The 26,709-nt window shown below is 40.8% G+C and overlaps 1 protein-coding gene across 5 annotated transcripts in view; it reads left to right on the top strand.

The window, feature by feature from the left end:
* Positions 1-26,709, top strand: part of CARMIL1 (capping protein regulator and myosin 1 linker 1) — a 4,434,936-nt gene that overhangs the window by 3,295,528 nt on the left and 1,112,699 nt on the right. For all 5 annotated transcript variants that reach the window (XM_044067077.1, XM_044067074.1, XM_044067073.1 and 2 more), the window contains one exon: positions 20,562-20,630. In XM_044067077.1, the coding sequence (XP_043923012.1) occupies positions 20,562-20,630 (69 nt within the window). The remainder of the gene's footprint in view (positions 1-20,561; positions 20,631-26,709) is intronic.

Genomic DNA, 26,709 nt, shown 5'->3' with positions numbered 1-26,709 from the left:
GTCTAGGTCCGGCGTCGGCTGCTATCGCCTCTTCCCTGATGTCAGTGCACCAGGGGTATAAAAGATGCAGCCGACGCCATTTTCTTCAGTCTTTCTTGCCGTGCAGTGCCCGAAGCAAAAGCAGTTCGCAAGTGCCGGTCAGCCGACGCCTGAGATATTCAAATTCAAATTTCAGAACCAAAGTCTTCATTAAAGCTAAGTACCCCATTGGGGAAACTTTTTTTCTTGCTCCAGTCCGATGTCAGAAAAAGTTAACAATTGTATTTCTTGTGGGAAGCAAATACCTCATAAGGATTTTCACTCTTACTGTATTCCTTGCCTAGGCCCTGATCACAACATTGCTAGCTGTTGGTTTTGTGCTAGATTCAACCAACACACTATTAAACGTCGGTTCGATTTTGTATTTCATTACTTTGGCCGAAGATTTAATTATATAATGCCGTCGGACCAGCCGACTACCGGAGTTTATAAAAAATGCAAGGACAAGGAAAAGGATAGGCATCCGAGGTCCAAAACCGACGATGAGGCCTCTATTAGGCCAGTCTCCGGTTCGCCGGTTCTCAGTGAGGCGCTTTCGCAGCCCCTGGCGCCTGCTACCTCAGAGCCACAGGCCGCTTCCGACTCCCATGTGGAGCCGACTGGGCCTCTGGATACTCAAGGTATTGGACACTCGGAAATCATTCCCTCAGATGGGTCCGGAGCCGCTGAGCAGGCATCGGCTTCTGAGGGTGTCTTCAGACCTACACAACTATATATTAAGCCATCTTCAGCTTCAAAGACTAAAGCAGCTCTAAAGACAAAGAAACAAGTACAGCATTCTCCTGCTCAGATGTCCATGCCTAAAAAACAGATGCTCAAAATGGCCGAAGACCTAATTACTTTGATCAGGGGCTCCCATCCCCCTCCTGATAAGAGGCCTAGGCAAGAGACAGAGTATATTTCTTCTGATCAGGTTTCTATTTCCTCTGATTCCTCTTCTGAAATGAATTACTCCATGCTTCCCTATGAGGATTCTGATGCTGAAGAATCCATTCCTTCAGCCTCTCCTCCTGAGGATTATTCTTTTGGGGAAACCTTACATACCATGAGGGAACATTTCCACTGGGACAGCCAAGATTATTCTGAATCTAAGAAAAGGCTCAGGGACTTTCTGCTACTTCCTCTGCACAGACCCCTTGCTATTCCACCTGTACTAGACATTGTAGATATATTTTCAGAGTCCAGCTTGTCCCCTGACTCTTTACCCCCTGCACCTGCTAAGCCAGACAGATACTACAGGGTTCCGGATTCCCATAAATTTCTATATAAAAACCCCGCTGCTGACCCAGAAACTATATCTCAGGGTCCAAAAGGGGTCAAAGCTTCCACTGCAAAAAAACCCTTTCTCCTCTGATAGGGATTCTAGGGCTTTAGACAGATGAGGAAAAACATTTACACCTCTGCTACCCTGGCTTTAAATTGTCAGTTTCATATGCTTAAATATCAGCAATACTTAATGTCACTGCTCAAACAGAAATTGTTGACAAATACTGAAAGTACAGAAAACAAGGAATTGCTGGATTTATTGCATGCAGCTGAACAAGTGGGGAGGCATACATTGCAATGTGGTTATGATTCACTGGAGACCTCTTGCAGGGCCGCTGTTACAGGTACTGTTATTAGAAGGTATGCTTGGTTAAAGGAACAGAATCTGCCTGATCACGTTAAAGCAAAATTACTAGATGCACCTTTACAGCATGATACTTTGTTTGGCACTAAAGCAGAAGAGGTGTTGAAAAAAATGGAGGATAAAGCCAAATCCATGCAGACAGTCAAGGATTTCTTACAGGTACAGCCACCCAGGTTTAGCAGGAACTGGCCTTCTAAAAATTGGTCCTTTCCAGTGTCAGACAGGCTGCAAAGAGGCAGATACAGGCATCCCAGAGGCAGATCTCAGCCCCAAGGCACATACAGGCCTAAACAATGGGGTGCTCCTACCTCCAAAAGCAGAGAAGACAAATCACAACCTTACAGGAAACAGTCCCAATGACTTTCCTCTACCAGATCCAAGCACCTTTCTTTTGGCAGCCCCCTTAGGGGGAAAACTAGCACTTTTTTCATCAAATTGGCAAATGGTTACCCAAGACAAATGGGTCCTGAACATAGTGTCCCAAGGCTAGAGGTTCCACTTTCACACTCTACCAAGGTCAAAAGGTATGCCAAACCTGCCACACAATCAATGGGCAGAGGCACAAAAACAAATTACAGCCCTCATGGACATGAGGGCCATTCAGCAAGTACCACAACACGAGCAGGGACAAGGATTTTGCTCCAAACTAGTACCCAGAAAGGACAAAACCTGGAGACCAATACTGGACCTGTCTATACTAAATACTTTTCTAGAAGTTCCAAAATTCAAGATGTTGACTCTACAGCAGCTACTGCCCATGCTGGGCAAGAAGGCTTGGCTCATAACTTTGGACCTAAAGGAGGCATACCTGCATGTCCCAATCAGACAATCTTGCAGAAGATACCTCAGATTCATAGCTGGCTCAATGCATTACCAATTCTCTGCTCTGCCCTTTGGCTTATCTGCTGTGCCCAGGGTCTTCACAAAATGCCTGGCACCAGTAATTGCGTTTTGCAGACAAAAAGGAATTCAAATATATCCCTACTTGGACGACTGCCTAATTCAAGCAGAGAACAAAGATATTCTTCTACAGCATCTGGCGTTTGTAAAAAGATTACTAATTGGCCTAGGGTACACAGTAAACGAAAATAAATCAAAACTAGTGCCCTCTCAAGAGATAATATTCCTGGGTGCAAGCTTAAATACAAATGCCCAGATGGTTTATCTCACGCCACACAAACAAAAGCATCTGACTACCTACTTCAAGAAATTGGCAACAAAAACCCACTTATCTGCAAGGAATATCCTGCAGGCCTTGGGTTTCATGGCATCCTGCATTCTACTAATTCCATATGCCAGACTGCATATGAGGAAACTACAATGGCATCTAAAAAGTGTTTGGACTCAGCATTGCCACAGCCTGGAGACAGTAATTGCACTCATTCCCTGCCTGCAACAGGAGTTTCGATGGTGGGTAGAAACCTGTCACCACAACAAGAGTCTGCCATTCAGTCTACCCACAGCCAGGCAAACACTGACAACGGATGCATCAGATTATGCCTAGGGGGCCCATATGGCAGGAAAATGTATTCAGGGCACATGGCCTGTAAACCAGGTGCATCTTCACATCAATCAAAAAGAGATGCTAGCTGTTCAAAATGCCCTGACAGTTTTCAAGGACCTGCTTCATCCAGGAAAGTTACTGATAAAGACAGACAATACTATGGTCATGTGGTACATAAACAAGCAGTGAGGTACACATTCCTACCCCCTGTGCAGACAAGCAATGACCTTATGGGACACAGCATTGGCTTTCCAAGTTCACCTGCAAGCACAATTCCTGCCAGGAAAAACAAATACTCTGGCAGACTATCTAAGCAGAAACCTCATGGATCCCAACGAATGGAAGCTGGATCCACAAGTCTTCAGCATTATAATAAGGAAATGGGGATGCCCAGACATAGATCTATTTGCCTCCCCTCACAACTACCAATTGCAGAGATTTTGCACAAGGAATTATCACAAGCAAGCATGGAAAGTGGACACCCTATCCTTCAGCTGGAAAAATCTAAGAGTATATACCTTTCCTCCACTGCCTCTCCTTCCCCAGGGTACTCTTAAAGGTCAGACAAGAGAAGCTAAAAATGATACTGATTGCACCAGACTGGCCACGCCAGCGCTGGTACCCAATCCTAAAGAGCTTGTCTCAAGGTCCAGCATGGATATTGCCTCAAACTTCTCACTTGCTGACCCAACAAAACAATCAGCTCCTGCACAACCAACTCAGGACCCTAAATCTGGCAGCATAGCGGATAATGTAGCCATTCAGAGCACTCCTCTTTCAAAAGCTGTCTTGGATGTTATCTTGGAGGCCAGGAGGCCCAGTACCAGAAAATCTTATGCAGAGAAATGGAAGAGATTCTGTGCTTGGAACCAGGAACAAGGCATTGACACGTCTGTACCAAATATCCCTCAGATTTTACAATACCTAACTGAGATGCTGAACAAAGGCCTTTCTTTCTCGTCAATTAAGATTCATGCCTCTGCCATTTCAGCTCATTACAATGCAAAACCACCTATTTTTTCTCATCCCTTAATAAGGCAGTACCTCAGAGGGACCAAAAACATTAGGCCTCCAAGGAGAGCACCAATTCCAGCCTGGGACCTCAGTTATGTTTTGGAAAAACTCACACTGCCTCCTTTCGAGCCAGCATCAACAGCAGATATAAAATTCTTATCCTGGAAAACAGCTCTGCTCCTAGCAATAACCTCTGCAAGACGAGTCTCGAAGTTGCAAGCACTCATGGCTGTGGAATCTTTCCTCATTTTTCATCTAGACAGGGTTTCTCTGCGGACAAACCCTACATTTATGCCTAAGGTGGTGCCCATTGTGGCCCTCAACCAAACCATTCACTTGCCTACCTTTTATCCAAATCCACAGAACAAGGGTGAGAAAATTCTGCATTCTTTGGACATACACAGACAGCTACGCTTCTACTTGGACAGAACTGAAGCCTTCAGAAAGACTGAGCAACTTTTAGTGTCATATGCTACGGGATTACAAGGAAAGGCTATCTCAAAGCAAACTATTTCTGAATGGATAGGCCATTGCATCTGTTTCTGCTATTCACAACATGGCAAATCAGTGCCTAAGGGCATTAGGCCTCATTCCATCAGAGCAGCAGCCACTTCAGCAGCTTTCCTCAGAGGAGTACCAACCAAAGATATCTTAGAGGCTGCAACCTGGAGTTCAGTGCACACCTTCACAAAGCACTACCACTTACCTCTTTACTCTTAAGTCCAGAGCAGGCTTTGCCACTGCAGTCCTGCAGGGCCTCATAGCCTCTCCTAATCCTATTTAGCCCAGCCAACCATCCTCAGCTTTGGGATTCAACCCAAGAGTAATGACTGCAATAGTGAAACACGATGAACATAGTACAGTTGTGTACCTACCATAAATGTAGATGTCCGAGTGTATTCACTGTTGCAGTTCAGGTTACCCGCCCACCATCCCCCTTTTCTTCGCTGGGTCTGTCTGCACAACTCTACCCTATACAACCTATTGGGTGTATTTACTTGTGGATGAAGGAAATGTTGTTTTTGTGCATGCATTTTTATTGGCATATTTTTTCAACCTACTATTTTCTCTGCGGACAAACCCTACATTTATGCCTAAGGTGGTGTCCAGTGTGGCCCTCAACCAAAACCATTCACTTGCCTACCTTTTATCCAAATCCACATTCCTCTGCATAAGATTTTATGGTACTGGGCCTCCTGGCCTCCAAGATAACATCCAAGACAGCTTTTGAAAGAGGAGTGCTCTGAATGGCTACATTATCCGCCATGCTGCCAGGGGCACCTGACATCTGGGGCAAGAAAAGCTGAAGAAAATGGCATCGGCTGCATCTTTTATACCCCTGGTGCACTGACATCAGCGAAGAGGCAACAGCAGCCGATGCCAGACCTAGACTTTGGAATTCTGGCCAACTGCGGGTAACCTGCCAGCAGGATAACCCAAGAGTAATGACTGCAACAGTGAATACACTCGAACATCTACATTTATGGTAGGTACACAACTGTACTATACAGTTTATCCTGGTGTTGAGCAAAAACAGACCCAGCTTTTTTACTAGGATGTCTTTCAGAATGGTTTTGAAGGATGGACGGGAGAGGGGGTATCAATCTGATGAATACAAAAAAGCAATTCCAGGTCTTGGCAACATGGTATGATTACAGACAATGCCTAGCAGATTTCATAGGTTTGTGGACAGACAGAAGTTTGTGATCATTGAATTGTAATGACTGCCTAGGAACATAGATATATGTAGAATGTTATTTAGTTCTGGACAAGCAGATGGATTCTGGATAACTTGGTAGGTGATAAGAAGCTGTGTGTATGCTAGTTGATGAGCTCTAAATAATTTAGGCTTTTTAGTGCTATACAGTGGTGGATTCTGAAAGGAGTATTTACTGCAGCTTTGTTATAGCATTGTTAATGTTTTGATGTGTGTGATGCCTGAAGGTTAATAAGGATGGGTGTGCCATAAAGAAGTGTGGAAAGGAGATAAGTAGTGGCAAGTGAAGATTTATTTGTGTTAGTAAGTTTTGTCTCTATAAAGCATTCCTAGTTTTTGATGAAAAGTTTTTGAAAGAAAAAAACATTTTATTCATGCACACACATTATACATTCCATATGTTTTCTTTCTTAATAACAACTGCTATTCTGTTGAACTTTACATAAGTTGCCTAATTCCTGTCTTTCTTCAAACCTCGATTCTCTTCCTGAATATTATTTTGCACATATTGTTCCCAAAATTCTAGTTATTTGTGTAATTTGCTTCTTGCCTTTTCTAAAAAGCCCACTTCCAGTTATTTTGTCACTTTTACAGTATTCAATATTTCAAGTACAGCTGGTTTAGATTTCAATTTCCTTTTACTGGTAATTACTTTTTGCCAGCCACTAGAATTAAATTTAATGAGACCTTAGTATGTCTAGGCAGTTCAGATCTTGTGTCCCAAATCAAAAGATTTGTGTCCTTTGTTACAGCCACTTGCTCACCCAATATTTGTGATGGAGTATTTTGTGGAAAAATTTTGAAGTCTGCCAACTCATTACACTTCTAAAAAACATGTTCCCAGTTACTTCTTTCTTCTGCCATTACACTTTTAGCATTTGCTGTCTACCTGAAAAAAAAATTCTATGACATCTGCTTGGGAATACTTCCTATACAAACACTTCCAAGCAAAAATCTTAAACCTTCCGGACTTTGCATACTTGGCAGCCGTAAAATGTCCTCCCATTGTTCCATTGTAAATTGCTTTTCCATTCTTTCTTCCCAATTTTAAATAATATCCTCTGATTGAGTTTTATAGTTATTATGCAGTATTTTATATGTCCTCCTAATTGTCCTTTTTTTAACTCTTGCTTCCATTCTGGATTTGACTAAAACCTGTACCAGAGCATGTGATGTAACATGCTTGCAACTAGGATTGTGTCGGTGTGGTTTGTTTTCATTTGTATAAATGTATGATTCCCTTTGTAGTAAGTGATGGTTTAACAAAGATTGTTCTTGTTAAAAAAAAAGAAAAAAGGCAGGAATTGAATAATTTATGTAATGTTTAGGTTTTCTGATATATAGTAATATATGTGAACAGAAAATTTTATATTAATTATAGTTTGATTACTTTTATATGAATGTAAATTTGCCTGTGTCACAAGTGATAATTCAATAAAGGTGTTTGAAAAAAACTGTACCAGAGCAGGTCTTTCACTTAGGACTCCCCTATCTCTTTCTCCTTGCCTATACTCTGACATCAATCCCCAGTAGAAAAGGCAGTCTCTAGTTATTTTCTAGTATTACATTGATCCCTTTACCAGCTTTCTCCAGTAAATTCCATTCTCCATTTGCTTGTTTTCAGTATCTCTAATTGCAGTCATCCCTGTTTGCAAAAATCTGTTTTCTCTATGCATGTGTTGCCTTATTTGTAATACTTTCTGCAACCTTATGAATATTCTGTATGGATGTTATTCTACTTATGGATCTGCATCCAGAATCCAACTCTCTCCTTATTTCTTGAACTCCTTCCTCTGCTTCATCATCATCCCTTACCACTTTGAATTATAAACTTATGCTTGCTTTATATATCTGAGCTTTAACTGTGTAGCTCTAAAATAGCCCTTCAAATTAGGTAATCCTAAACCACCTTGTTCAGTTGGGAGGATCAACTTATCCCACTTAACGCTTGCCCTCTTCCTCTCTCAGATAAATTCCTTTAACTCTTTATTAATTAATGTTCACAATTTCTCTCTGGTTGATAAAAATATTCCTGACCTGTATATAAAACTAAAAGGCCTAAAACCATTTTCACTGTTTGTATCTTACTATCCGTATTCATAAACAAGAGCCTTCAATTTCTCAGTTTTTGAGTTATCTTTTGTCTCTTCCCACATATCCTTATCTACCATAACAGAAACCTTTTTAGCCCATACACCTAAATACTTTGTCTTATTGTACCCCTATAAATGTGGATGATGTTGAACCAATTTGTGTGTGGGTACCTAAGTTATGTCCTCATCTTTTTCTTCAGCTTCATTAATTTTATATCTTGAAAAGCTTTGAAACACTTTCAAAATGTTCCACAACACCAAAACGTCCTTTTCTGGATTTATGCAAAATATCATCTGCAAATAAAGCCAACATTTCTTGATTACCATAGCAATTATGTCATTGAATTTCTGAGTTCTTAATTTTTTTGCCAGTGGCTTTAAATATAAAGCATATAACAAAGGGGAAAGAGGACACCCACACCTGATTCCTTCAGCAAAACACAGCTTATTGGAGAGGAGCCCTCCTTCTTTAATTCTTGCTTCCGGTCCTTCATATGTCCTCCTAATTAATGTTGTTATTATATCAGGGAATGCAAGTGTTTCCATTGCCCTACTCATAAAATCATAACTTACTCAGTTGAGTGTTTTCTCTGCATGAAGACCCACCAACAGCAGCAGTATTTTCTTACATTCTGCTTTCCTCCGGATCTTCGGTATTCAGTGAGGCGCCTACGCAGCCCCTGACTACCGCAGATTTAGACAATGCGACTACCTCTCAGACAGAATCTACTGGGCCTCTGGAGCCAGTTCCTCCTCAACTCGCTGACAACAGTCCTGGCGGCGATCCGGAGACTATGGACAGGCCTTTGGTTTCAGAAGGCATCTTTAAACCGACTACTCTCTTCGTTAAGTCATACGCTAGGCTTCCAAAGGTTAAGAAACCGGGACCACAGACTCCCACACAGGCCCCTATGCCTAAAAAACAAATGCTCAAAATGGCGGAGGACCTGATTACCCTTATCAGAGGTTCCCAACCCCTCCTGACAAAAGGCCTAGACTGGAGGAAGATTTACCTCCTTCTGACCAGGAATCCATTTCCTCAGCAGACTCTGAGGAACAGGATGACCCCTTCCCTCTTTATGAAGACTCAGATGCTGAGGAATCTATTCCCTCTGTTTCCCCCCCCTGAAGACTTCTCTTTTGGGGAAACCCTGCACACCGTGAGAGAGCATTTCCACTGGGAAGGACAAGATTACTCTGACTCCAAGAAAAGACTCCGTGAGTTTCTTCTTCTACCTCAGCATAGACCCCTAGCCATTCCTCCTGTTTTAGACATTCTGGATGATGTCTACACTGAATCCAGTCTCAACCCAGATTCCTTACCTCCAGCACCACCTAAACCAGACAGACACTATCAAGTCCCTGACTCTCACCAGTTTTTATATAAGAGCCCTGCTGCAGACCCAGAAACCATTTCCCAGGGTCCCCAAGGGGGTTAAGGCCTCTTCTGCTAAGAATCCACTACCTGCGGAAAGAGATTCCAGGGCATTAGAAAGATGGGGGGAAAAAAGTGTATACCTCTGCCACTTTGGCTATGAGGGCATTAAACTGCCAATTCCACATGATTAAATACCAGCAATACTTGCTTACTCAGTTAAAACAGAAAATGATCCCTCAAACAGATCAACTAGATTTCAAAGGGATGCAGGATTTATTGCATGCAGCAGAACAAGTGGGAAAACATACATTGCAGTGTGGTTTTCATTCTTTGGAGGCCTCATGTAGAACAGCAGTCACAGGGTATGTAATACGTAGGCATGCTTGGCTAAAAGAGCAGACCCTACTAGAACATGTCAAAGCAAAGTTACTGGATGCTCCATTGCAAAAGGATGCATTATTTGGTGTCAAAGCAGAGGAAGTTTTAAAGAAAATGGAAGAAAAAGCAAAATCAATGCAAGCAGTTAAAGATTTTTTTACAGGTGCAACCTCCTCGCTTCAGCAGAAACTGGCCATCAAAAAACTGGTCCTTTCCTGCTTCCGACAGACCCCAAACGGGCAGGTACAGATGCCCGAGGGGCAGAGGCCAAGCACAAGGTACCTTCAGGCCTAGACAATGGCAAACAATAACTCAGGGGGAGACAACAGATCTCAACCCTTCAGAAAACAAACTCAATGACTTTCCTCTTCGCCTGCCAAGAAAAATTGCCCAGGCAGCACCTCTAGGAGGAAAACTGTCTCTTTTCCCACAAAATTGGCACATCATAACAAAGGACAAATGGGTTCTGGATATTATTACCCGAGGTTACAGATTCCATTTTCACACTTTGCCACGGATGAGAGGCATGCCAAATCTGCCAACGAACCAATGGGCAGAGGCACAAAAGCAAATTTCAGCTCTCATGGACATGAAAGCAATTTAAAAGGTATCTGCAAAAGAGCAAGGTCAAGGATTTTACTCAAGACTGTTTCTAGTGCCAAGAAAGGACAAAGCCTGAAGACCCATCTTAGATCTTTCAATTCTAAGCATGTACCTAGACATTCCCAAATTCAAAATGCTCACACTACAGCAGCTTCTTCCCATGCTGGGCAAGGAGTTTTGGCTGGTAACGTTGGACCTCCAAGAGGCATACCTGCATGTCCCCATCAGACAAGATTGCAGAAGATACCTCAGATTTTTGGCAGGCACAACGCATTATCAATTCTCTGCATTGCCCTTTGGCTTATCTACTGCGCCCAGAGTATTCACGAAATGCCTGGCATCAGTAATTGCATACTGCAGACAACGAGGAATACAAATTTATCCATATCTGGACGACTGCCTGATCCAAGCTGACAGCAAAGACATCCTACTACAGCATCTGGCATTTGTAACAAAGTTGCTAAGTTGCCTAGGGTACACAGTAAACAAAAAGAAATCAAAACTAATACCCTCACAAGAAATAATTTTCCTGGGTGCCAGCTTGAATACAACGGCCCAGATGGCTTACCTCATGCCAGACAAGCAAAAACAACTGGCTCAGTACTTCAAAAAGATGGCAACTTCTACCCAGCTCACTGCAAGGAAATTCCTGCAGGCATTGGGGTACATGGCATCCTGCAATCAACTAATTGCATATGCAAGACTGCATATGAGAAAACTACAATGGTACCTAAAAAGTGTATGGTCCCAACACAGACACAGCCTCGAAGCAAGTATATCTCTCATTCCCTGGCTTCAGAAAGAGTTTCTATGGTGGGCTCAAGCATGCCAAGCAAACAAGGGCCTTCCTTTTGTCTCACCTCCAGCAAACCAAACCTTGACAACAGATTCAACAGACTATGCCTGGGGTGCACACATGGCAGGACAATGCATACAGGGCAAATGGTCTGCAAACCAAAGGAAGCTACACATCGATCAAAAGGAGATGCTTGCTGTAAAAAATGCACTGACAGCTTTCAAGGACCTCTTGCATCCAGGACAACTTCTAATAAGGACGGACAACACCACAGTTATGTGGTACATAAACAAACAAGGAGGAATGCACTCCTACCCACTATGCAGACAGGCAATGTACTTGTGGAACACAGCATTAACTTACCAAGTACAACTGCAAGCACAGTTCCTGCCAAGAAAAGAGAACATATTGGCAGACGAATTAAGCAGAAATTTGACAGACCCTCACGAATGGAGACTACACCCACAAGTATTCTCAATGATAACTCAAAGGAGGGGACGGACCGCCAGACATAGATCTGTTTGCCTCAACCAACAACTGCCAGCTACAAAAATTTTGCACAGGGACTTACCATCCCCTGGCCTGGAAAGTGGATGCCCTATCATTCAGCTGGACAGCTTTGTCAGTCTACGCCTTCCCACCTCTGCCTCTACTCTCCCAGGTATTACTGAAAACCAGATCGGAGAGACTACAGATGATCCTCATTGCCCCGGACTGACCACGTCAACACTGGTACCCACTACTACGAAACTTGTCTCACAGCCCTCCATGGATCTTACCTCAATTCCCTCTGCTGTTAACCCAACAGAACTCTCAGATACTTCACAGTCAGCTAAGGACCTTAAATCTAGCTACATGGAAAATATCTTAAATTATCAAACAACACTTCTCTCAAAGGACGTCCAGAATGTCATTTTGGAGGCCAGGAGGCCCAGCACCAGAAAAACTTACTCAGACAAATGGAAAAGATTTTGTGTATGGAACCAGGCCAGAAGCCTGAATCCTGGTATCCCAAATATTCCGCACATACTCCAATATCTAACTGAGCTGCTACACAAAGTCCTTTCCTTCTCATCCATAAAGATCCATGCTTCAGCCATTTCAGCTCAATATGATACGGTTCCACCCATTTTCTCTCATCCTTTGCTAAAGCAGTTTCTCAGAGGGGCAAAAAATATAAAACCCCCAGAAAACCACCTACTCCAACTTGGGATCTAAATTTTGTTCTGGAAAAGTTAACACTTCCTCCTTTCGAACCAGCCTTTTCAGCAGAGCTTCAATACTTGTCATGGAAGACAGCCCTGCTGCTAGCTATCACCTCAGCACACAGAGTCTCAGAACTGCAGGCCCTTATGGCAGTGGAACCTTTCATCATTTTCCATCAGGACAGAGTATCTTTACGCACCAACCCTTCTTTCATGTCAAAGGTAGTATCCAGTGTGGCTCTCAATCAGACCATACACTTCCCCACCTTTTATCCAAACCCACAGAATAAAGGAGAAAGACTCCTTCACTCTTTGGACATTCACAGACAGCTACGTTACTATTTGGACAGGACAAAGGCCTTCAGAAAATCTGACCAACTCCTTGTATCCTATGCACCAGGCTCAGAAGGAAAGGCTATTTCAAAGCAGACCATCTCCAAATGGATAGCACATTGCATCCGCTTTTGCTACTCACACCACGGGAAAGCAGTGCCTGCTAGTATTAGGTCTCACTCTACCAGGGCTACAGCAACCTTGGCAGCCTTCCTCCGAGAAGTCCCAACCAAGGACATTCTGGAGGCAGCTTCCTGGAGTTCAGTGCACACCTTCAAGCATTACCACCTTCCTCTGAACTCAAAAACCAGAGCTGGGTTTGCCACTGCAGTTCTGCAGGGCATCTTAGCTGCACCTAACCCAGTTATCTCCTACCACCCAACCATAGCTTTGGGACTCTACCCAAGTGTGATGACTGCAGCAGCATAGCACGATGAACATAGTACAGTTTTGTACCTACCATAAATGTAGATGTTCGAGTGGTTATGCTGCTGCAGTCCAGGTTACCCTCCCTCCATCCCCTCTTTCTAACAAGGCCTTTTCTTATACCTCCATTTTCTAACAAGGCCTTTTCTTATACCTCCAGGTACTTCAACCTTTGGGATGCATGTCTATATGGTGTATTTGCTTACAACTAGTACCATTGTATTGCACTAAGGTATGTTTTGAAAGCTTCTTATTTTGCCTTCTTAGTTTGGGGACACCTGACATCTGGGGCAAGAAAAACTGAAGAAAATGGCATCGGCTGCCTCTTTTATACCCCTGCCCCACTGACGTCAGGGAAGAAGCGACGACAACCGACGCCGGACCAAGGCTTTGGAATTCAGGCCGACTGCGGGACCGCCTGACGGCAGATAACCCAAGTGTGATGACTGCAGCAGCATAACCACTCTAACATCTACATTTATAGTAGGTACAAAACTGTACTTTTTGAATTCGGTATCTCAAAACTCGAGATTTTGGTATTTCGAAATTTAAAAGTGGACCCCTGAATCCATGTCTTCCATGTCAAATATTTTCAGGAATTTCTTTAGAAATCTACTCTTTTGTTATATTTTCTATTCTAGGTCTCCCTAGTAGAAGTTCCACTCTTCACCTATAAGCAATATTTTCCCAAACTTTTCTTAAACTCCATAATATCATTGTTTGGTGGAATATAAATACATGCTAGTGTAATTCTCCTCCATTGCCAATAGCCCCTTGCTACCGCATTTTTACCATTATTGCCTTTTTCCAGTTCCATCCTCTGTCAATATTGGAGCCCCTCTAGCAATCAGTATTATTACTCCTGTTTACTTGTCCTTGATAGCCTGCTGAATATCTATCCCGAAATCTTTTCTTTTCCAAATTCACATGCTGAATTCTTTCCATGTGTTTCCTGCAGCATTGCTATTTGCACTCCGCATTTCGTAATGTAATTCAATACTCTTTCCTTTTGTCCTTTCCTGCAAGGTCATTTGCATTCCAAGGTAATATGGATAGAGACCCTATTATAGAAAGGTATTGTTCACACCTGTTGTATATAACCATTTTTATATTTCATGCAGCCACTAATGTTTTGTTGGGATGATCTTTTATACAGTTGTTTCTTATCTTTATTTGAGCCTTTGTCACATTTTCAAGAATTTTTGCTTAAATGGAACCCCCCAAACTAAAAATTAAATCCATTTTCAGGACACTCCATTCCCTAATAACTTAGAACAAACACACCAAACTGTGTACATTTTCAACAAATGAAGTTTAACCCATCATATAAGAACAATTGCCCCAAACTGATAGCTGTACCGCAGTCATTGTCTAATCTAAAATTAAGGTTACCCATGTTATAGCACGTTTCAGCCTGAGTTTGCATTTACATTGCTTGCTCTGTTTGCTGTGTTCTTATCTTTGTTCCCCTCCCAGATGTGAAAAAAGCACTTGCATTCTTATTAAAAAATATTTCTTACCCATAAGAAAAGGTGCAGTGGCCAATATTAAATAAAACTAAATTGTGAACTCTACTATTAAATTTATTAAAGTGTTAAGGCTGCTGGGGAGGCCACCATTTCTTATTCACTTCCTTGATTTCAAACTTTTTCCACGGAACTGCTTGTCATTGTACCTTTATGTTTTGTATTCCTCTCAGAAAAAAAATGCACAGAACTCTCAAGATTAATTACTTGCATTTGCAGACAGCTCAACTCCATGTGAAAGTAGTCAGCATTGAGAAGAAAAACAGATCTAGCAACTTTGCAGATGTGTGAAGTAATCTTTGCAAATTTCACTCTGAACACAATGTAGAGAGTTCCCCTGGCCAATTGCCTTCATTGCAGACTTCTTGTCTTCCACTGAGAGCATTTGCTAATGCAAAAAAAATTAATATATTTGCAGATGCAAGAAACTTATCATTTTTTTCATGCCTTTCATCAGGGTGTCTTATTTTTCAAGCCTGTTTGCTTACAAAAATTGTAGCTTAAATCATGGACATAATTCTACACATCCACCCTTGTAAAAACAAGGGAAATTATTATTTTAATTCTATATATAATATAACTGGTTGCCATTTACAGCCCCCTACCCCAGCAGCCCAGACTTTCCCATATAATCTTAATCCTCAATATATCACTGGCTTAAGGAAATAGAGTACTCTATCTCCTTTCATCTGTTGTCTTCTAGTTCCTCATTTCTACTATACATTTGCTAAAACCAGGTTATTCCTATGCTGACATTGGCAACCATTTTTTTTACTTTCCATTTCCTGAAGTAGTTCATTATAATCAATTTGAGCTCACTCCGAAAGCTGCATCTGTCTCTAGGCCACTATTCAGGGAATTACCTTGCTTTCTTGCACCATCTGATCCCAATACTGTAGTTTCATGCCACCTATTATGAAGTAGATCTCTCTAGCTATACCAGTGTCAGTACATCTGTCAATGAGGGCATCAAACGTTTAGTTGGAATTAGTCTTAGAAGTTCCACCATCAGTGGTTTTAACAATGGCTGGGAGATACCTGTCTTTCGTAGCCTCCCAAATGATTTCTAACAAATCCCTTTCTTCCATAAATGAAAATTAATTCAAGATCATTTTGTTCCATTATGCCATATAGGAATCATCCTAGCATCTTATATACGTTGTAAGCTTTATACCTTATATAACCTATATATACTGAGATAAATCTGGTAATGCAAAGGTGACATTTGCTTTAGAGAACAAAACCCTCTCCCACACTGCCCTTGGCCTTGCTTTCTCCAACAGAAATTAAACAATCCAGCTGTTTAGCCTAACTATATAACTTTTTTGCAGGTGGAAGCCATAAAGCCTGTCCCACATAAAACAAAGCAGATAAAAGGTACCACTTCAAGACTTGAAATTTTTGATCCAGTTCCAAGCTGAAAACACTTTTTAAAATGACTTCTAATTTTGACAAATATGTTTTCATAAGAGAAAAATTATATAATTATAAGGTAGCTTAATAGACTCCTCAATGAAGAGGTCAACCATATTAACACCTATTTTTTAAATGATCCCATAACCAAGGATACCTTCTAGACAGTTCTTGGGATGGAAAGTAATTTACTTGCAGAGCTTTTATTTTAATCATATTAATCTCAAAAACTAATACTGAACCTAATTATTCCAGTAGTTGAAACAGAGTATTAATATCAGCTTAGGGATTTCCCAGTGTCAATATTATATATTCCACAAGTGGTGTGACTTTAAGTTGCATATGCCTCCAACCAAATCTTGTGTCCTTATGTCACTAAATTCCAACTACTGTTGCTAACATCTCCAATTCTAGACAGACAGACAGACAATTCTAGAGAGAGTAAAGACCCGTCAGATCCATTTTCATACAGGCCCATTTCAATACGAAACCATGATTATGAAGTGTTTGTGTATAATGGCTAAAAGAATGACAAAAGTAATGCCAGAATTGATAGATATGGATCATAGCAGTTTTGTGAAGGAGAGGCAAACATTTTACATTAACAGAACATTGATGATCCATACGGTGAGTGTATGAAAATACCACTGTTGTTGGTGGGTCTTGATGCAGAGAAAGCATTTGACAGAGTAAGGTGGGAATTTATGAGCCACGCAGTGTAATCCATGTCCTCCCTGTGGTCGCGTGGGTTTCCTCCGGGTGCTCCGTTTTCCTCCCACATCCCAAAGACATGCTGTAGATGGATTGGACAGTCTAAATTGGCCCTAGGTGTGAGTGCGTGCATGTGCGTTCTGTGGAAGGTTGGTTGCTAGGCTGGCAACTCGACACCATAAAACTCCACTGCCAATCATGAGTGGACAGGTGATCCGCTGTGGCGATCCCTTACTGGGAAAGGCCAAAAAAAAGTTGTTGGAGGATGTATTTTACATCAAAAATATATTAAAAAATAATATAGTATTTAATAAATTAAGTAAATAAAACACAGCAATTTTACAGAGAGCCCGTTCTCTCTCATACACAGTTTCTTTCTGCTTTTACACACACACACACACACACACACACACACACACACACACACAGTCTCCCCTGGTTTCATACTCTCACTCACACAGGCATGACTCTCAACCTCTTAGCACAAAAAATCTGGCCAAAGCCAAAAGTAAGGACAAATTTTAAATATTGTTCTTATAAACTTAGAAAGTTGCTAGAGTAAAAGGTTTTGTATTGCAATGCATTTTCTGAAACATATAAAGCCTGAAACTGAAATGCCTGTCATTGTTTAGTTAATTCACTCCTCACTGATTTGCCACAAGACTTCAGAAAGCCACACATTTTATGAGGAATAGACAAAAATTATGAGGCAAAACTCTGGACATTTTGCGAAAATTTGGACAGTTGAAAGCTATGCACACAAGATCGCTCTCACTCTCTCTCTCTTGATCGATCATACACACACAGTCTCCTCTGCTTTCATGCATGCATTCACTCACACAAGATAGCCCTCACACTTTCTCGATCTCTCGCACACTCTCTTCTGCTTTCATACATGCATTCACTCACACGCAGACAGAAACATAAACGCACTCATATACATATATACGCACACACACACAGACTTTTTTCTGTTTGTTTTTTTTTTACACTCGCTAAACAGCAAAAGCGCTGCTTAGCAACTGTAAAGTAATGGTGGCCATTAGTTTTTTTTCTATCCAAGCTCCACGGCAACTGGATATGCTGCCATGGACCAGTAGACTTGTATTTCAGTGGACAGTACTTGTACATTAATAACCTGCTAGAGAATGTTCGTTCTCCATTCAGGGTGCTGATGTACCCTTTGCCCATTCTCTAGTGGTTCATAGTACTGGCCCAAGGAGCTTCTGCAAAAGCTTACACTAATGAAGATGCACGAAAACTGGGGTAACTGTCACTATCATGCTGGATAAAATGCTTATGAAGACATTATGATAATGATTCAAGACTGAAATGGGTTCTGTATGATGAAGAGTTCGGTGGGCTCATCCTTTTCATTATAACTGTAATTACACCTGTCTTCCATGATTTATAGTTTTTTCTTTGCATATGGTACATAAGGATTTTGTAAGTGGAAGTTCAAATTATTTCATTTTGTAAAGAAGCTGGGTAACAAACTACTTTAACCTTCTTAATGTTATGACTATAGAGGTATTTGATTTAGAATTTTGCAAATGTGTGATTTTGTACAGGAACCGATAAGTTGAAAATGAAGTCAGTTGCTTGTAGCTGTTTGTGATGCATGAAGGTATTCTAAATTTGCACAGCAGCTGTCTGATAGTATAAGGAGGCATTTTGTTATGCTTTATGTAAAGCTACTTATCAGTATGTCTTGCAAGACTATTAGTTTCACATGAGCTCGTGTATGTTAAAGTTTATGAACTGCATGTTAAGAGGACCCTTTATGAGGCCTTTGATGGCTAATTTGACAGTCTTGTGCTGTGACATCATTAGAAGGAGATGGCTGACATTGTGCTGATGCTCAGCTTTACCACTCTTTTCCTTAGTGTCAGTTGGCTCTTGACTTCTTTAAAGAAAGTCTATGGTGACTGTTGATTGGATGGGAGTTCTTTGAGAGTCAATATGACCAGAATGTCAGACACTAACCTTGCAGGTGTAAGTAACACCATCCATAGCCATGTTATTCACCATTATAGTATATGATGGAGACAAGCAATAATTTATTTTTTGTTTCCATCTAGTTTTGATCACAGTATTACACAATCATTTAAAGAGATGGTGGTGGCAAGTGTAAAATGTTGCAGTTACGCTGTCTGGAATATTGTTTATACTGCACAGCATATTCCATCAGAAAACTTTCCTACATGCTTTGGTCATTTAACAACTGGATTATTATAAGCCCCATTACTTTCAGCTTCCTGTTAATGATCTTTACTTCTAGCATAGTCCAAATTCTGTGTCCAGGCTGTTTGCAGATATCAGTCTTTAAAGTCATGCCACCTCTTTACAGCATGTGTGTACTGTCTGCACATAGCTTAAAGCTGTATAAGGTAATGGTGTTACCTAATGTACCTTACCAGACTTGAATCATGCCTGTTTTAACAAGTTGTGTTGATGGACTGCCACTGTTACCCAAAATGTGTCTTGAGATCACTATTTGGAATTCCTTTTCCTACCAGGCGCTTGTGTGGAAGTGTCTACCCCTTTAACTGTGGGATGTCTCTTATTGGCCAGCTTTACGAAATATCTGAAAACCTAATTATCACCTGAGGGTATATTCCTTTTGGGAAATGAAACATTAGTTGGCAAATTTCTGTATTTTTATTATAGTCAAAACTTTGTTTCATTTAAGATTTTATTTATGTTCTTATGTTATGAAACTTACATTGACTGGATTGATCCACAACTGAATATGACTTCATTTGTTCATTGGAGGCTTTGAACTTTGAAGATCATTTGTGCCTTATGCCATGAGACATAGCATTGCTGTCTAAGATTATTTTTTTCAGAACTCCAGTTTACCATTCTTTTAAAAATGTCATGATGATGTGATATGATATACCCCTTTTTTGATGTCCTGGTTCACTCTTCAATTTGCTGTCTAATTTGTCAGCATTAGGACACGGAAAGCATACATTCTTCCTCTTCGACATCATTCTAATCCATTTTGCTTATTATTGGGCAGCCCTAATTATGTCAACTAGTTAAAAAGGAGGTTGTAACTTCATAGAAGAATCAGTTGTCCTTAGGGCACTAGATAAGGTTTTCACAAAAAATGCAGTGTCCTTGGAGTTGATTACAGTAAGTTCTTGAAAAGGATTAGAAAAACCCATGAGTGTGTACGAGTTTGGGAAGCTTGCCCCCATCATTTTCCCGCTAATAGTAAAGTATATTTTAAGACATGAATCAAAAGTTAACCCTAACATTTTCTTTAATTCATCATGGGTTTTTATTGAGTTGCTTTTGCATATTTGTCCAGGATCTAGTTTTCCTGTTTAATTTTGTTTATTTGTTAACGGAGTAATTCTACTCTGTGCAAGTGCCTGTTTTCAGAAGTGACATAGAGGGTACTCTCAAGTTAAGTATCCTGCTAGAGTCACACTGCATGCTAGTGGAGAATGAGGGAATCAAACTTTGGACTGCAGGATGAAGCTCATTACCAGCTCATAGCCTTAATCCTATGTCCTTGCCTTTTCCATGTTAACATTATCCCTTATGTTTTAGGTAGAATGAATAAGCTGCACTAGAGATCGACAAAACCTGTAGCAGAAAACAGTTGTACAGTTTCTCTTTATAAAACACTAATGGTTTCAACTTTGTAGTAGATTGCCTGTGTCTTGTGATATTAGGGATTAGTGAGGCAGTGTTACTGTATGTGAAATATTTTACAGTTGTGTAAAGTTTTGCCAAAGAATAATCTGAAATATATTTTTACTATTTATTATTATTTTACAGGACTGTGATCTGGGACAAGAATAATATTTCTGCACAAGGCTTTCAGGATATTGCAGTTGCTCTTGAAAAGTAAGTAAAGTATATGCCATTGTCATACAAAAGTGGTGTTTATTTTAACTTGCAAGGTTTGTTTGAATATAGAATTAAAAATTCATCCTTTTGTAGACAAGGAACTGGTCGTGTAGCCATTAAGAATATTCATTCGTTTTTATAGAATAGAAGTATAGAAAATTGTAATGGCCGTTTGGTTATTATTAAGTGTAGTACTCAGATGACTGAAAGGTCTCCATTCATTATCTTGTATGGAAAATGTAATCTTCCAAAAAAAAGGGGGGTGGGGGCCATAAAGGTGTGGTGGACTAAAAAATCCCCAAATTTTAAACCATTTAAAACTCTCATAAACATTTTTTTTTTGCTTCAACTTTCCTTCCATTGACAAACATCCATAAGCCCTCCCTTCCTTAGTAGCCATTCTACAGGCAACTATCAAGGGTTTTGTGGTTAGGTCCCAAACCCCCCACCCCAGTGGCCGACAGTAGAGTAGCCCTGTCACCATAGAGCATCCTCCAGGTATGTGCCTGCACGCACAAACATGCTTGCAAGGATTACCATTACTGGCTTACATCAGACCCACATTTTCCATTCATTTGGCAGCAGTTGCTGTGCAAGCCTGTGCTTGTAAGGGATCGACTAGGCCAGATGGGACCACAGTTTCTCTTACCCAACGATGGCTGAGCCAGTGTAACCCCCTGACTCCCATCAACCGATGTCTGGCTCTTCCTCTTCTTGATCCACTTGTCAAAATTGAGTCATCTGGGTCATAATCAGGGCTGCATCCCACTGTGCTACAGAGCGGGGACTCATTTTTTTTATTTTTATAAATTTGTGCTTAAGAAAAGACAATAATCTTAAGTTAATTGTTGTTGCAATTCTCAAAAGAACTGGCTGTTCGTGTAATGTATGTACTATTGCCATTACTTAACTTGAGGGATGGCTTTCTTCTTTTATAAGTGATTATTCAAATGACGTGTGTGTGTGTGTGTGTGTGTGTGTGTGTGTGTGTGTGTGTGTGTGTGTGTGTGTGTGTGTGTGTGTGTGTGTGTGTGTGTGTTCACTTATGCTGTGCTGATGAGGTCACTAAAAAGGCAGAAACATGCAAGTCCACAACTAGTGGGTTTAGCATTGTGGCCTGAATGTGCCTATAAAGACCTAAAAAAGTAAAAAGGCATGGACATTCAGAAGCCTTGTAGCTGTAACACTCTGTCCTTAAGAGGTTGTTTGCATTTATCCCATGGGACTCCATTGCATGATGTTTAAGGAATGACGCAGTGAAAACTCTAGCTTGGCTGGGTTTTCTTGCAGTTTTTTTTGAGTACTTTATCTGTGTGACCTTTTTACCCTTTTGTTTGTGTGTGCGCGTGAGCTTGTCTGTTGCACTCATTAAACATAATTGATTTCATTTATCCTTCTGTTTTTTCCAGCTTGTGAAATGTGTTGATAAAAAATACCACTTTTCTGGGGTGACTCGGGCGATATGTCTGATTGATTGACTATGCAAATGAAGACTGTGGGAATCAAACTTAGGTTTGCTGCAGGAACTTGATCTAGCTGCACATGATCTTAAAGGTCTGCACCAAACTGACACCCATGAAAGTGACTTGTGTTTATATCCTGATTATAGCTATATGCTGCTGTTTCCAAACCTCCTCTTTTGGAAATCTTTAACAGAGTTTAGCTTTTTGATTTTAATGTAGTATTTTTGAAAAGCTACAGTCTGCTTAAAATTGTATGTATAATATTTTCTGTAACATGTTAGTACAGGCTACTTTCATCCACACAAATCTGGGAGGATAACATTGTAAAGTTCCATTATCTGTCTGACTGGAAGTCTATTTGGAAAAAGGCTTCTAAGGTTATTCCTTTTTCAGAGCTTCGTTGCACTATTTCCTGATCTGCCAAAATGCCTTTTTACCTTTCCAAAGTAGTTTAATTTTCTCTTAGCTGGATGACATTTCTACATTTTGTACTATGTCAAAGGCTGATTTTCATGTGTTTTTGCTGTGTACAATAACATTCTGATTGTAGTCATCTTTTAATATTCAATCATTCACTCTCTGATTATCTGCTTAATCCACTTCAGGGTCACATGAGAGCTGGACCCTATCTTGGCAGTTACTGGATTCAGGGTATCTTAAACAGGGGTTCAGTCCATGGCAGGAGGCATGCACACATGCATACTCGCTTTTCCAGTTTATGTAAGCTCTGCGATGCTCTCTTAACACGTTTAAAATAATCTTATTCAAGAGGATCTTGTTTGGATTCAGTTTTTTTAAGGCACCTGGGTTGAATTGCTTTAACAAAAGTTGTATTGCATTATATAGAAGCTGTCTGGTAGGTTTGTTTATGGGGGTATTTATTTTGAACTGTTTACTGGTTGCAAGCTGCCTATACAGGTACTGATGGGATGTTAACTGTTTGCATGTTTGTACTTACAGTGAAGGGGGGGTTCCTTTACAAGTATTTTTGTTGGACAGGTTTAATTAATGGTTTGCTGGTAACTAGAAGAGCCATTACGGTATGGTAAATGATAGAGCAGGGTAGATAGTTGAATAGGCTTAGTAGTGGCGGGATGGAGGAGGACTGGGATAATGATGGAACATGTTTTCAGCAAAATCATATAGAGTGGAGAGTGTGCATGGTAAAGGGAGAACTCAAGGGGGTCCTTGGACAATGAGTTGAATTCCTTATTTTTGGTTGATGGGTTTTGCAGTGTTGTGGGTGGTGGTTGGAGTTATCATAGCTGCAGGTATGATTGATGGCTGCCATAGCTTCTTGCTGCTGCTGTGAGGCAGTATAGGCAATCATTTTTGAAATGCCCATAGAACCGTTGAGTGTGGCACTGGAGGTGTATGGGATGGGACTAAGTGCATAGGTGGGAGTAATGGTGCAATTGGGTACGTGGAATATGGGATGGATTGATAATCCTATCAAAAGGGAGAGTGTAGTCCTTAAAGTGGGTCAGTAAAGGGTAGATCTTGTGATGTCATAGAAGTTAAAGTTATGGGCTAAGGAATATGAGTAATTGAAGAGATGGGGCTTCAGTTCCTGGAGGGTGAGTTATATTGTAGGAGATAGGAGGGGTGAGTGTCTTGATAAAGGATAGTCTGGCTTGTCAGTAAGAAATATGTTGTGAATGACAGATGGTTCATGTGCAGGTGAACATATGTGCGGATAGGATTGTGGTGGTGGCTTTCTATGTTGAGATGTTGGCATGAAATCTTTATTGCAGGAATATATGGATATAGTAGCCTTCATAGGTGGCATAGTGGGACTGATCCTTGACTTATGGGCTAGCTAACCTAAGTTCTATTCTTAGCTCAGAAGTGTGACAGCACAGGCAGGGAAAGGTAGGCATGTCCATCTCATGGGAGGAAGTTTACACAGCCTGGAGCATGTGTGCATTGAGCTAGATTTAGCTGGTGGAGGCTGGGGAAACTGCCAGCTGTGGGTGGGCGAGGCATCCTTCTGATATAGTTTCTTTGCTGAAGTTAGGGCAGTGCACTTCTGATGCCCACTACATGCCCCACCCACTGACTGTTGCTGGGTGAGTGCAAGAAGTAGAGATTAAGGAAAGTGAGTGCAGGAGGTAGAGATTAAGGCAAACTTAAACAACCCCTATTTGCTGCCTTAATTGATGGCCTGTCCTAGTAACCCCCTGCCCCAGTGATGGGGAATAAATGGGCCAATTGACTAGGAGGGAGACTGATGACTGGAATGGAGGGGAGGGTTCTTCAAAATGTGAATATATGTAAAGGTTTTAGGGTACTCTATAGTGCACTGTATTGGAAGTTTTTGCCTGCAGTATAGTTCTGCTATCAGTGTGGGTAACCTTATTATAGTTGGAGCAGGGCTTGCATAGACCATTAGGGCTGCAAGTGGATTTCTGGTGGCCATTAGGTACTGGAAGAATGGAAAAGGCAGTGTGAAAGGTCCCACATAATTTCCTAGTAGATTATTAAAAATTGTTGGGTATGGAAATTAGTATGTTTACTTGAATATTTTTAATGAACCTATTGATAATGCACTGTTTCTAGACTCTTTGAATGAGACCACTACGACTGGGCTGCCCTAAAAAACTTTTTGTTCAGGTGTCAGTGGCTCTACTAGAGTATAGCCTCTGTTTGGTAATTGATACACCATGAGGCAGTCTTGGAGATGTCCCTTATGGATCATTGGCAGATACTTTTGAATTTTGTTGCATGGGAAGAGAGGTAATGGCTTGGGTAAAACAGGTGTCATGCTTGTGAATGTGAATGCACAGAATGAGTTGGATGCAGCTAATTGGAGGTGTACAACTGCAATGGTTCCGCATATTGTAGGAGACAGTTGATTTCTGCAGGGTGCTTTGACATTGTATAGGGGCTCCTACCTCCCAGCTAAGAATTGTTTTAAATGGTGGTACATCTGAGAGAGAGGAGGTGAGCAGGGGTGTACACAGCAGGGGTGCCCACTGTCTCTGAAACTGTTTTTTGATCATTATGGAAAACTTTGCTCAGAGAGTTGTTTTTTGGAGGGGAAAATGAGGGGTTAAGTTGTGAAAATGTTTGGAGTTTGAGCATTATTGCTTGGTATTTTGTGTTTTTTGCCTTTGAGGAAGAGTCCAGGCTCTGATTTCCCACACACAAATCTTTGGTTATTCTAAGAAAGGCAAAAGGCGTTTAGTAACTAGGAATTATTGGATTATAGGGGAAATTAATGACAGAAGTTAGGAGGATCTGAGAGACGTTATTAAAAGTTTGTTGGATAGGTGGTCTGATAAGTTCAGGAAATTAGAGGCCATTATTGAAATAGGTAGGGTGACTATTTTACCTTTGGTGTCACTGTTAGTCCTTAATGCAAGAAGTGCATTACTGTTCAGCAGCTCTGTGACACTTGTCTGTACAGGAAAGTGAGAGGGGTGTAATAAAGGCAAGTTAAATATGAACAGAAAGGATGGGAATAGAGATACCAGATGTTAAGTGAAATGCAGTGACTGTAAATGTGGAAAAGTGAGGGTGTAGAGAGGTTTAAGTTGCGGTGGCCTAAATAGGAAAAGTGAAAATAAAATAGTCTGGTAATATGGAGTGCAAACATTGAATTTAACACAGACCGGAACAACAGTATGTGGCTGGGGAGGTGCATGGAGGTTGGTTTGGAGAAAAAGAAATTCAGCAGTCTTAAGACAGGTCTCTTGCTCAAAGCTTTATGAAATAAATTTACATAGTTTGAGGGAAAGGGCTTAAGGTATGTGAAGGACATTGAATGGCATGAGGAGGGAGATTGGAATTTAATCAACTGAAGGAAAGCGCCCATTTTAAGAATTAAGCCTGGTTAGTACATAATACTGTACTCGACAGATTAAGCAGATTTTAGACATGTAGTGAAGAAAAGGATAACTAACTGTGAAAAAAGTGGGTTAGGAAAATCGGTTACAGATGAAAAAAGGAAACTGGAGAATGAGAATTCTTGGATAGAGATTTTCATTCTCTATAACCAACAGGACTAAAGGCATAAGAACATGAATATCCTGGTATCTAAATCTTTCCCAGGCTGTTGGCCATTCTGCCTTACCCATAATGTTCTGCAAAGAAAGACTTACTGTAGTTCCATAGCGTAGTTATGCTAATGACAGGACAGTATGTAAAACCCAGAAATCTCTCTACTGACCATAAGATGCATTAGTAGACAGCTGTAAATAACAAAGCTTGATACTGTGTAAGCTACTATTTTTAAATGTATAACTAGATGTAACTGACTCTGCAGTTTATGTTAAAAATGTTTAATTTGAATGAAAAGTTTTCTCTATTTGAGCTAATTTTGTAATGCTTGACCACAAATAGTACTTTGAAATTTGAACTCTCTTTTCTTAGGATCTGTACTGTAAGCAACATGGACATGATTTGCCTTGGACACAGTGAAGTTGTATATATTTTTTTTAAGTATAGCAATATAACTCATACATACTGTACTTTTTTATAACTGCCTGTGCTCCTGTTGTTGGGTCTTTCGGCTTTTCCCGATTAGGGGTCACCACAGCGGAACTCTGATCCACTAATGATTGGTAGTTGATTTTTACGTGCCGAGTTACCAGCCATAATGCACAACCTTC

The sequence above is a fragment of the Protopterus annectens genome, chromosome 3.part1 (assembly GCF_019279795.1).
Source record: "Protopterus annectens isolate FY-2018-M chromosome 3.part1, PAN1.0, whole genome shotgun sequence".
NCBI classification, from domain to species: domain Eukaryota; kingdom Metazoa; phylum Chordata; order Ceratodontiformes; family Protopteridae; genus Protopterus; species Protopterus annectens.
Note: the sequence above shows the minus strand (reverse complement) of the source record. Positions and strands in the feature narration are given on the sequence as shown.